The 13,352-nt window shown below is 40.9% G+C and overlaps 1 protein-coding gene across 7 annotated transcripts in view; it reads left to right on the top strand.

Moving 5' to 3' along the window:
- The window catches only part of mef2aa (myocyte enhancer factor 2aa), a 79,641-nt gene that overhangs the window by 31,321 nt on the left and 34,968 nt on the right, over window positions 1-13,352 (top strand). For all 7 annotated transcript variants that reach the window (XM_042496904.1, XM_042496905.1, XM_042496909.1 and 4 more), the window contains exon 3: window positions 9,901-10,104. In XM_042496904.1, the coding sequence (XP_042352838.1) occupies window positions 9,901-10,104 (204 nt within the window). The remainder of the gene's footprint in view (window positions 1-9,900; window positions 10,105-13,352) is intronic.

Raw genomic sequence — 13,352 nt, forward strand, 5'->3', positions numbered from 1 at the left:
GATTCCCCTGCCACCCTGCAATTTCAGCCTGAGAAGTTGATGAGGCAGCAGGAGCGCTGGGCTGCAACAGGGGCCTCATGGCGTGGGAGTGAACTGGGGCTAGCGAGGAGCACAGCGGGCCGCCTGTGGCCTCCCCACACTGCAGGGCTTGTCCCCTGGCCTGGCAGCATGGTTGGGCCCCTTCGCTGTAGCCCTATGTGTTTGCAGCTGTTTGGTAGTAATTAGGAGCAGCCACTGCACCACAGCACCCTCTCATTTGCAGGGTGGGTCAGCAGGACACACAGCACCCTTCTCTGCCGTGGCTGCACTGGTCCCAGCCAGCCGCAGAGAGGGAGAGAGCTGGAATTCACTCTGTCTGCTCATGTTATATATAAACTCCTAAACAGCAAAACACTGTACAAAACAGCCTAGGTCTGTTTGAAACAAGAATAACAGGCCTGGATATCTATAGCAGGAATGCTGGGTTTTTTAAGAGGTAAGTTGAGGATGCGTGAGCGCAGTTTTTGACAAATTACACCAATTAATGAAGATGTGTAGGTTTCCCATAGCCAAATATCTTGTTAACACCCCCAGATAATATAATATGCATTCCTTCACAGGTGGAACAACTTTTTGCTGTGCACACAGAAATATAATGTGGGTGCTTTTTCTCCTGGGGGTATTGACATGATTCGGTACGAGCCAACTGGTGCTCTGACCGTGTCTGTTACTGTTACCCTAGCAGTTCAGCCAAGTGCGAAACAAAAATCCACACTGTGGGCCAATTATCAGTGTAACACCTGGCTCTGGGCTGGATCCAAGCAGGAGAGCAGGAGAGGAATCACCCCTGGCTCATTGCTGGTATCTGCACTGTATTCAATGACCTGTGACATCAGGGAAAAAAAGTAAAGACAGGAAATTACATGAAAACAGGTTGTCAACTGTTCACTAGGTGAAAAAATTAACCCTTCAGATGATACTTTTTTTTAAATAATGCATGTATGAAGGGAGTGAGGGAAGGCATTTTGCTGTATTGTTTCACAGAAAGCTGCACAGAGGGACGTCGCTTATTATTAATGTGTCTCCCAAAGCCGAGTGTTTGCATCAGATTTTAAATGTCTCACTGTATAATTGGTGAGAAAGTTTATCAGCAGAACGCAGGCATTTCGGCTTGCATTTAGTCGGTTTTAGCTGGCTCAGCAGAGAAGCTGCTGTGACAATAGGCCGTCGTGCTAAAATAAAGCTTTGGTGTAAAGTGATGTATGCATGTGTATCTTTCTCTCTCTCTTTTTTTCTCCATGGGCCATGAAGTGCACAGTGCCATCTCCCTGGGGCATGCTCCTAACCAAGGGGGAATAGCCATTAACATATGGTCCCCATTGTCAGGAGACAATTTGAATCTTTATCTATGCCGCTCTGCTGCTAGCTATCCATACTCTTAGCATTAAAATGAAAGAAGTCCTTAAGTGGGCTAATTAGATAGTGTTGCTATACAGGATGTTGTGCAGGGACAACGGGGGCTCCCTTGCATTATCACTGCAAGTGCTTTAGGAGGGCTGTTAACCTTTCAGGATTTATAACACAAAGTGTGGCAAAGGCTCAGGAGGTCTGTAATTGCACAATCTATCAGGAATTGTGAGTGCAGAGTTGGGACAGGCAGTGAACTTAGCTGATATTGTGCTTCAAGTCATTACCTACAGTGCATAATGACAACACATTGTCAGGAGTCAGAGTAATGAAGTGCATTGTGCAGAAATGACAGGTAAGATAATTAAAATATTGCACAGTTGTTGCATGCTGAATTTGTGTGTTTTTGTGCAGCTGTGTGTGTCTCCCTGCTACATGGCCTTGCGGAGGTGTGCAGAATGACACATGCAGGCAGCAGAGGTCCTGTCATGCATACTGTACGATAGTGAAGAGCCTGTTCCCTGCACCGTTCCCTTGCATAAGTGATGGTCCTACAGCACAGCCGCGCAGTCATCAGCTAGATGACACGTTGATTGCAAATGAATGCAAGATAACAACCATACAACAGCACTGCCCAGCTTGATTCTCCTCATTTACAGTATTCACAGCAATTTTTACAGTTTGAATCACATTCAGATACTCACATGCATTTCATTTACACATTACATTATCTCTATCTATTTGCATTAGACCCACTCATACGGAGCCTTACACGGTATTCATTTGGATGAGTGAAATTTTCCCCTTAAAAAGTAAGGAGTATCTAGACAGGTTTCCCTTCAATATTTACGCAAAACTAAAACGATATGTGCGAAATGTCGATGAAACACAATTGCGAGCTGAATGAATTTCCACAGAGTTATGTTCTGCGACTTCTCCGCTGGCAACAACATTCCAGGAAGCGTGGGGATGGATGCTAAAAAATATTAGCAGCTTACACAAGTAAAAAATAAGTTTTATATTTGAGGAACATTTTAAAAAATGCATTAGTATCATTTAATTAAATTTAAATCATGTGTCAGAGTAATTATAATGCCTGTTGTGTTTCGGGTTGGCAGGTTTGGAACTCGTGAACCGCACACAATAACAACAGCAGAGCCAATGGCACTCAATGAGCTTTTCCAGGGTCTTTCACCTACTCCTAAGAACAGCTGTCATGGTGTGCGTGGATCTGCAGGGGGGCTGATGGTGGAGAAGGGAGGGCACACATTAGTCTTGTATGTTAGTGTGGGGAAGAGGCTGGTGTAGCCTAGTGAGCGGTGTCTAGTGACGTCCTATGGATGCCATTAAGCAGGCTCACTGGGGGTAATTGCCCAAGTCATTAAAAGTTTGATGATTTTGCTGCTGGGTGGAGGGTTGCCTGCCCTTGCTGTGGCTCATTTTGGCTTGCGCTCTGGCACTTCAGATGCCTGTAGGCACAGAGCAGCTCTCTCACTTCCCTTTCCAGGGAGCAACACAGTGCACACCTCCTATATTTCAGCCTTCACCCATTGCTGAAGTTCTGAGCGGTCGTCATTCTATTTTTGACAGGTAAAGAGCTTGTTGATAGACCGTGGACAGAACAAAGGGACGGTGTTAAATGTAACAGCAAGAGCATATATATTATTATTGTTCAAGATGATATGTAGTTTCCATAAAACACGAAGTGGGGTGATGGTGATTGTATTTTTACTGTCAAGTCAGGATGCACCTTGAACAGCCCCACTACAAATGCAGAAGTCTGTCCTTTGCATTTTAAAAAAGTCTGTGTTCATATGATAACATTGTGAAAAAGGCCTTGTATACATGGATCCACAAAAACAACCAAAAAACGCTGTACTATACATGCCAGGCCAGTAGTTTGTGGTGTAACTTTGTTATGACACGTCATAAAAAAACACCACGCGCTTGCGCATAAAGGCGTTCTTCTACAGAGAGGTGAGTATAAACAAACAAGAAAACGGTGGTGTACTCACGCACAAGAACCAACAGCAGCACAAACACAGCTCAATATTGTGCCATTGTTGTTATTGTTGTCCTCCTACTTATGCATGGCTGTCTAAAGTGTAATGCACCTGCAAGAACTGCGGCCACGACGTCACCGTTCTCACAGGATAAGCGCATTGCCAGTTTATATGGCGACAGAACAGGTTGTGTTTTAAAAGATTACACTCTGGAACATGGTTTCAAAAGTTTTCAGGTCCCTAAAATGCTTTTTGTTGTGTGAACAAAAAGCCAAACGGCAACAAAAGTTAAACGTTTCGTGCATGAACTGTTGCCGTGTAAATGGCCCCTGAAATACCTACAAATAAACCAGAATTATTGATTCACACAGCACTCTGCCCCTTATACGTTTTCTTATTATATTGAGCAACCCAGTTGTCTTTAAACTTGATCATTGTGATTACTGATGAGAGAGATTTATCTAGGAAACCTCACGTTTAGTTAACTAGCATGTCATCCTCTCTGCTAAACAGGATCAGTCATGGCTACTGTAGGTTTCAAGGTCAATCTCAGCCAGTAAACGAGGCCTTTGCGCCCTCAGTTGTCCACATGGGGATCCTGGGGCTGTCCTCTCTCCCAGCGAGAGCTGATCCAGGCAGACAGTCGCGGTGGCCCTGGCCTGTCTCCCAGGCCCGCACACACTGGCACCACGTAGCCAGGGCATCAGCCACAGGGCCCGGGTCACTCTGCCAGCTGGTGCCAGACCTCTGTGACTCTCGAGCCCGCTCTCATGTCTGCCATGGGGGGCCGTCAGAGGTGACATGAGGTTCTAATAAGGCTGCTAGCTCGTCACCCCTCTGAAGGTGTTAGTGACTCAGGCATCTCCTGCCATGCCCCAGTCACAGCTGCACTCTGAGTCCCAGATGTCTTGTTTGTCATCTTGGCACCTCTGCCTGAGGACAGACATTGATAGACCTTTTGATTGACACATCAACTCTGAGTGGAAGTGTGCGCCAGGGTTTGTTGGAGCATATGCTCTTATATGCTATACAGCTTTCTATGGCAAAATCCGTATCGTGGAGAATGGAAACGATAAAACAAAAAACATGGTTGCATTTTCTACGCCCAGTTATTGTGAGAAATCAACATTCAGTTTTTTTTCTTTTTTACGTGTATGTTTATTCTGTTTAAACCCGGTATATTTTCAATGTTGCAGATAAAGATTAGGCTGAACTAATATTTGCAGCATAAGATTCCAGTGGTGGCTGCATAGGAATGTTTGTGACTTGTGTGATCACTTTCCATAACTCAAGAGTGTTTTAAAGTCCAGAAGTTTAAAAAAAGATAGATGTTATCATCAAAAAATGTATCTTAAAAAAATCTTTAATCCATGTTTGTGGATGTTCAGCTTTTCAAAAACATTTTCACTGCGGTAAAAAAATGCCCATATATACGTGTGTGTGTGTGCGTGTGTGTGTGTGTGTGTGTGTGTGTGTGTGTATATATATATATATATATATATATTTTAGTTTCTCCAGAAGGCAAATTTGCTTGTCTCTGTTTATCTGATTTTTTTGTAATTGTCTTATGGCAGGCTTTACTCTGCTGCAGCACCACTCTGTGATTTTGACCAGTATGATTGTTGAATTTTTACAGAAACATTTTGCATATTGCGCTTTAAAATACTTTTTTTTATAGTGTGTTATCAAATAAAACTCATACCCAAAGTATAAAAGAACATGCATATAAGAACTGAATTACCAAACTCACTTAAAGCTCAGTAAAAACAGGTTTCGGTGGTGGAAGAAGTTGGATATGCAGATTGTGTGAATTTAGAGCAGAATTAGCACCTCATTTTGACACTGTGAGATCTTCTTAAAAGGTCAGGGTTTTCAGCTTGGCACAGTCTAAATGAAATTCTAGTTTAGTCGCCAATCTGTGTGGTATTGTGCGAGCTGTTGTAATGACCTTATCAAAAGCAGAGAAAGTTGGAATCACTCCAGTTTATTGGGAGTTTAAATGTGGCCTCTCGTCTCTTTTGCCCTGACATTTGATTTCTCTGAACATGTGTAAGATGCACTGCTACGAGGCAGCTTTACAACATTTAGGCTAATCCTGTCATTATGAATTACATGAATTAGTCAGGGAGCTAGACGACATGTGCACCACATCTTACTATAGGAGTGACTCAAATTTTGAAAACCACATTGAGTGTCTTTGTGGGTGCCTTTGACTTGGTGAACCATAAGAAAGCTTCACCAGTGAACCTCCCACTTGACCTCAAGGATGTCTGTGGTTTTCCACCGTCTCACCAGTCACCCCAGAGAAGATGTGGGTGGATGGAGGTTATATTTATGAAAGCTGGTCTTTATGCTCAGAGCTGTTTTGTGTCATGACTTATCATACTAAGCTGGACATACTCTAACAAAAGGAGAAAAATGGGGCAAAACTACACAAAATAGCCTCCTTCTCTCCCTATAAAAATGTGAGCACAGAAGAGTAATGTGGTCGTCACCTTTAATGGCAGTGTGAGCAGCAGCTGGCTTTTGTAGAGGTGCTTTGTGTTTGGGGCCAGGGTGAGGACCGAGTCTCAGTGCTGCTGTTGCTGCTGAGGTTGAAATGAAGCGGTGCCTGGGTCAGCAGCCCTGCACTCAGCACTCTGCCATGCATCCAGGTGGAACAAAGTCCTCGCTCAGCGTCTCATCCTGGGCTTCCTGCTGAAAGGTGACATCTCCATGGCTTAACAGCCGCATTCATCTGCTAAAGAGCATACAATTTGTTAATCATTTTCCCACATGACAGTCCCTGCTTTCCAGCTGGTTAGGCCAACAAACAAATATGGAAGCAGGCAAACGATTGTCAACCCTGATGTTAAGTCAGAGGAGACCAGTGTCAGCTGCTTAAAACTGCAGGTGCTCACATCTAACCCCTCATCCCCCTGAACATCACAAGATTGACAAAACCAAAAAATGGGCCTCAAGCAGCAACATTCTCTTATAATTCTCTGATATTTTCTCTTAATTTTCTAGTAATAGAAAAAATATAAGAGAAGTCAACTTCAGATGCAGCAAACATTCTTAATTATCCAAATCTGCTCTGACCAGGTGTGCTCAACGATGAATCCCAGTTGATTATGGGTTGGTCACCCATAAGCACAGTTAACGCCCCCTAACACTATATAAGGGCAGGTTTTGTGCCATGTGCAAAGACTCTGACACATGAACAAGACTGGAGACATGACACCAAAAAAGACTGCTAGAAGAACTTCTGCTGCAGTAGCGAAACTGAAGTATTTTTAAACTAAAACAAAGTAAATGTAATTTCAGGGAAATGCACTGAAGTAATAAAAGTAAAATTACAAATGCAAAAAGGTTTAAATGAATTTAATAAATCACAATAATTTAAATGATTAAAAGAAATAGTAACAGTTCCTCATACATACAGTATATATGAGAAGTTGGAACCATGAAATGTTTTTTGCATGAAAAATGATTCACGCAATTAAAGAAATAGTTGCCAATTAATTTTCCAAATAATTGACTAATTGTGTCAGCTGCGAAAGTGTATATTTTCATACTTTTGGTTTGTGCACAAAAATCTATATTTTTAAAGTAGTTATCTTATAATAGTAGAGATGTAAAAAGTATAATATTTCCATCTAAAGTGTAGTGGAGTGGAAGTAGAAGGTGGCATGAGATTAAAATATGCAAGTAATGCAAGTAATGGAACTTCAAATTTGTACTTGAGCACAGAACTTGAGTAAATAGTCCTTAGTTACCTTCCCTTGACACTGGTCCTGAAATCAAATAATCCAGTCAAAAATACTCTAAAACCCCATCTAAATATGATTAAATGATATTCATGCATTGTTTAAATGTTCCTCAAATATAAAACTTATTTTTCCTTGTGTTGGACAGCAATTTGTGGACTGTGAAAACAAGATGTTTTTTTCTTATTTTGGTACAATTGCTCTCAACCACTCGAAAAAAAATAAACACAAATAAGAAAACATTGGTGAATCCCAAAAATTATTGGCTACTAACAAAATAAGAACAAATTCTAAATACGAGCACAAAAAAAATAGAAAATATGTTGTATATCATTTCTTGCATGGGGCCCAATGTTTTTTCTGTCACTCACTCAAAGTCTTTATGTGTCTCCGATTTGCAAGGAAACATGTCATTTGATTCAGCCTGTATTTAAACCTTGTCATCTCAAGAAATGTCATCTTAGAATTTGGCTTGTCATATGAGCCCGACTAACATCGGCACATTGAATAGAGAACGACATGAGGACAGGCTCCTCCATGTCTACAGCGGGAATAATGGTCCTGTGTAATTACCTGTAGTGTGGAAGATTTGAAATTCATTTATCACAGTGTGAGTGACCTCACACCCTAAATGTTCCAGAGACACTATGCAACACATAGGATCATACTGCATCATACCACTTTAAATGAGGGTATAGCCGCAAGCTGTGACAAATTAAAGATGAACAAAGCCAGCTCATCTGCCCAACTCCTCTCTTAGTAGGTCAGTGAAACTGATGGAGAATACAGACACATGCACTCTGCTTTCACTCACACGCTCTTGAGCCATGCTGTATAATACGCCTTAAACAAGACGCACACACCAAAGACAAACATAAATCTGGAGCCATGATTTCAAAACGGATTTTCAAAACTATTTTCTGCAAACAACCACTACAAAACCAAAGGAGAGAACAGCTGCATGTATATACTCCCTCTGATGTTTTTAGCTTGAGAAATGACTGTAGCGTACTGTAAAGAGGTGGTGTAACATAATGACATGTGTGCGTGGGTCTGAGGCGACCACAGAGACAGAGCTGCAGAGGTACAGGACATAAAGTCACTTTGCAGAGAGGGTTGCGTTACCATTGGAGTGATGTATGACCCCAAGTCCCATCTGAGGGCTCATGTTACAAGGCTTATGCTGCACTACAGAGATAGCTTTCCGTATATGGAGTCAGGGGCTACAGTAATGTATGGACCCCTGTTGTTGCCAAAGCTCTGACTCAGCTCGCTGACTCGTGCCTTTAACCCTGACCTCTGTCCTGATAACTAGACATTTTAGTCGTGTACTATGTCATTGCAATCATTCCTAAAGGAGGAATGATCTTGTTTTCTGTCACCTTGGTTTCTGGTTAATGTAACAAAATCAGATTGTTAACACTGCTAGTTTTATATATATATATTGTATACTTTTATATTTGAAAAAGTACATTTTCAGCATAAAGCAGCTCTACAGTAATATTTAGAGCAAGTTATCAGCATAATTATTAGTGGTGGAAGTACATTTACTGCATATCTGTAACACTTAAGTAAAATGTCAAAGATACATGTAATTTGAGTATTTCTGTTTTATACTTCTTTTTACTTACATCTGCCCTGCTACATTTGAGAGTGAAGTATTGTATTTTTTAGTTAATTGAAGTTTAGGACTTTACTTATAATAGAGCGCTTTTACTCTGTGTTATTGCTACTTTAAGTTTACCTGTTTCGATCCCCCGCCCATTCCAATGGGAGGAACTTTTCTAGGATGTCTAGATCTATGATAAGTGTCATCTGACTCCACCCAAATGCACAGACTTATTTGACTGGATGTCTGTAAGCCAGTCACACAGTTCTAAATCATCTAAAGTGGACTGTAGCAGAGCCACGCCCTCTTTTCTAACAAGCATGGCTGACCATGAGGAACTTTACTATAATACATCCATGGAGGAAAGGAGGAAGCGCAAGGCACATTTTAGTCTATCAGTCATATTTTAAAAGTTCATCATTTGTGTTTTTAAAGCAAACATAAGATATTATATGACATATAAATGTCAAAAGAATCATATGAAAGAATGACACAATCAGTGTATAACTCATTTTATTGATTATGTATGCAGAATATGCATCTTAGGGGGTTTTCAACCTACTATTTTTTGGAAACACAGAAATTAAGGGTTATTTTATGTCATGAAGTCAAATAAAATACGAAATGAATTTGAAATGTTTTTAACGCATCACTTTAATCATTGATATGAGTTTACCACTCATGAAAAATGATTAAACTCATATTTTTTTTATTGAAAAAAGGCCTGTTGAGACCATTTATTCTTATTAGGTTATTTTTGCGTTAGTTGAAATTGGCAGAAAAAATAACACATAATAGCAGAATAGTAAGTGTATCCTTATAACAAAAAAAAAATTCTAGTGATATATGAGTGCATTTAGAGTAGAAACCCACCACTACAATATTTGTGTTTGGAACATAATTGGGCTCTGAACGGGTTAAGTAAAGGATGTAAAATCTTCTTCCACAACTGACAATTGTCCGATAAACATAGAGTTGACATAAACCACTACCATCTGTTATAACAAGAAACCTACATCAACATTTACTCTTGGGAAAATTTATGTAAATGTACGAATTTCTGTTTTGGTCCCTTGACTTTGATCTTCCTTTTTAATTTAGTGAAAACATTTTCCTCTGTAATGGGTGGTTTTGTTCTCTGTGTGTTTCTCAGGTTACCTTCACAAAGAGGAAGTTTGGCTTGATGAAAAAGGCCTATGAGCTGAGCGTTCTATGTGACTGTGAGATAGCCCTCATCATTTTCAACAGCTCTAACAAACTGTTCCAGTATGCCAGCACAGACATGGACAAAGTGCTGCTGAAATACACAGAGTACAACGAGCCCCACGAGAGCAGAACCAACTCTGACATTGTAGAGGTGAGTGAGCGCCGCCTTGCACTTTGGGGGGAAAACGTCTTTTACATCATGCCTTTTGCTATTTTCTCCTTTGTGATTTATACAAAAAGTATATTCTAGGGTTGGGCCGGTGTGAAACTTTCAAACCAATTTGATCTGTTGCATAGCATCGTGTAACAACAGAGCTCTCTGTCCACACTGACTCCATTAAATATGCACTCCTGCTGCGTTATGTAAACAAACTACATAGCAATCAGCTGTGCACTCGAGAGCAGACTGGATATGTCACAACTTAAACGATGGGTGAGTAGGCTACTTGCTATCTTTCTACATATAGCATTTCTTTTTCACCCTTTGAAACCTGAGTAATTTGGTTAAATTAATTTCAAAAACATGGGGAGAAGAAAACAAGCAACTTTACAAGACATGGCCCAAAAGTAAGCAAAAAAAAAGGTTCAATAATATTACTACTCATAATAACAAATACGAGTTCAGCCACTTTGCATAAGGTGTGTGTGTGTGGGGGGGGTTAGGTTCCTTAGTTGCTGTGAGAGTCCAAGGACAGAAGAAGATGCCGTATGCTGTAAAGCCCTCCAAGGCAAATTTGTAATAATGACATTTCAAAGTAAAATTGAATTAAATCAAATTGAAATTAGCCCAACTCTACTATTTTAAGATTTATTAGATTTAACCATAATAATTTATTATTTGGTGCTGGGTTCATGCCATTAAATATATTTCTTGTGTGACTATAGGCTTAAAAGCTCTGTTAATGCTCCAAGGGTAATGTTTTGGACAAGCGAGAGTGAGGAGCAAGTAACAGTTTCCTCATAGTCACCATTCAGATAGGACACAGGAGGTCTGCACTTCCTGATAAGTTGAGCTTCTCTTGTGCCCATCAACTGACGTGGAAAACCTATCTCTGCACACGCATGCACACAATAGCCTCTGACCACCATCTCTGACCCTGTTTCCCATAGATACTGTACCTGTAGGGCTCTGCTCTCTGGCTTCTCCTCATCACAGACCATCAGCTTGGCTACTGCCACAGTGAAAATACAGTGTTCAGTATGTTCCATACTGCTCTATAAAACTCAACAAGCACTTGGGTTTCCTGGCAGCTCCTGCATGCTCGGTGACGGGCGGAAGAGTAAGCCACTTGTTATGCTAGCGTACAAAACTGTCAGCCAAAAGTGTAAAAGCCAAAGTAAATGAGAATGATTAGGGATACATCCTGTTCCAAACATCTTTCATTAGCACACGTGTGGTTTCTCAGCTCATTCAAGATCTGCTTTAAGAAGCTTCATTCTGACAAATGAAAGCGTATACAATGTATGTTAATGCCTATTGATGAAATCCTGATATTGCTAATATAAACGTGCCCATTTATTTTTATAGCTCTTATTTGAAATACACTTAGATTAGCGTTTTCTGCACTGAGATACTTTTTTTTAGACAATGCTGCATCACAACGCTCTGGTGTTTTTACTGCCACCTGCCCACTAAAACATACAGCGTTTTTTTTTTTTATCACCAATGCCCAATTAAGAGACATCAAGTGTGTGAGATGAGTGAGAATAAAAAAAAATCAAGAATCCTAGCTTTGGAAAAGACTTTCACTTGGAGGAATTAGTGAAATTACATGCAGCATAAAGGAGTCAGCTGTGGCCCATTATCTTTTATTCATGGTGCTGCTGCTTGTGAATTACCTGCTTGGCAGAGCTGCAGAAGAGTGCTCTGGCATCCAGTAGACTCATGCAGTCACTCCTCCATCAGGGGCCCTCAGAGCAGAGCAGGGGCTCACCTGCATAAAAAATACATGGATACATTCCTTACTTACGTAACAGTGACCACAAATTTGTTTTTGTCGTGACTCAGGAAGCGGGCAACAACATCTTATACTCAGAATCTTCATAGTCTTATTCACTGCCTATCAGCTGGGTCACTCCCCTTTATATCACATACATCTACTGGTGTATGTTGACAGCATGGTGTAATTGGAATGTACATTGTGCATAATGTAGCACCAGTGGTCCCATGCTGATTTGCCACTTAGCCCTTCTGGTTACTCTCAAGGAAGCTGCCCTGTTGCACAAAAGGCAAGAACAAGCCACTGTTGTCCCCGCTCACTCGGCCAGCATCTTTGCAAATATGCACAAATCTGCCTCTGCCTGCTGGCTACGTGGTCAAGGTTCAGAAGTGAGGAAGCAGAGCAGAAGTAACCAACCTAGTCCACTTCACAGCATTGCCACACAACCCCACTATTCACTTTGCCAGAGAGGTCGGTGTCAGAGGTGGTTGATAATGCAAAAGCTATGATTTGATCATATTTTAAGAGAATTAGTAATCTTGACTGTTTTTCCAGTCTTTGTGGTTCTCTAGAGGTGCACAGTACACTACATGGAAGAGCTGATGCCTTTGTATTGATGGGAAGAATCCCCCAGTTATCTAGTAAAATGGGCCTCACATGAGGACACTTACACTGGACACTTACCTAAATGTATCTAAATTGTGTTAAACCAATCTTTGCCATGCAAACAATCATGTGCTCATTTGTCAGGTTTGGGAGGCCAGAAAAACCCTCTCCCACTTTTCACTGGGAAGCTCATTCCGTGTAAGAAACTAAATCAAAGGTCACATTCCTGCTCAGTAGTACCATCTGTAGATAAAGGCTGGGCTGTGCATTGTGGGAGAACAGTCTCCATGTTTTCCACAGATGGATGCATGCCTGGGCCACAGTTTGATAACCCAGTGGAGAGCTATGGACTTTGTCTCAAACTTGGCTCGCAGTCCAAAGCGGAGCAGTAGGCTCAGTATTGTGTGTTTATGTGTGTGTGTGTGTGTGTTTGTTTGTTTGTTTGTGCCTGCATGTGTTGATGGTCTTAACCTTAGCAACACTCCAGGCGACAGGTGAACTGATGTATGAAATCTCTCTTTTTATGCATTGACCTGTGTATCATTATTTAAACATTTCATTTACATAGCTATATTTATATAAATATATATATATATATATATGTGTGTGTATTAAAAGAGCCCTCACATAAAACTAGGCTGTCTAATGTGTTACAAAGATGCAATTAGTTTTGAAATAGGTGCTACAACACTAAAGGAATAAAAGAAAAAAAAGGATTGTGGCATTAGCGTTTGCTCAAGAGGTGGAAAACCTAACTATACTGTGCTGCACCAGACCAATAAATGCTCCTGCTGGTGAGCGACACAATGCTAATTAATCAGTTTGACACAATGTTAGAAAAAATCTCGTATTA

The sequence above is a fragment of the Plectropomus leopardus genome, chromosome 11 (assembly GCF_008729295.1).
Source record: "Plectropomus leopardus isolate mb chromosome 11, YSFRI_Pleo_2.0, whole genome shotgun sequence".
NCBI classification, from domain to species: domain Eukaryota; kingdom Metazoa; phylum Chordata; class Actinopteri; order Perciformes; family Serranidae; genus Plectropomus; species Plectropomus leopardus.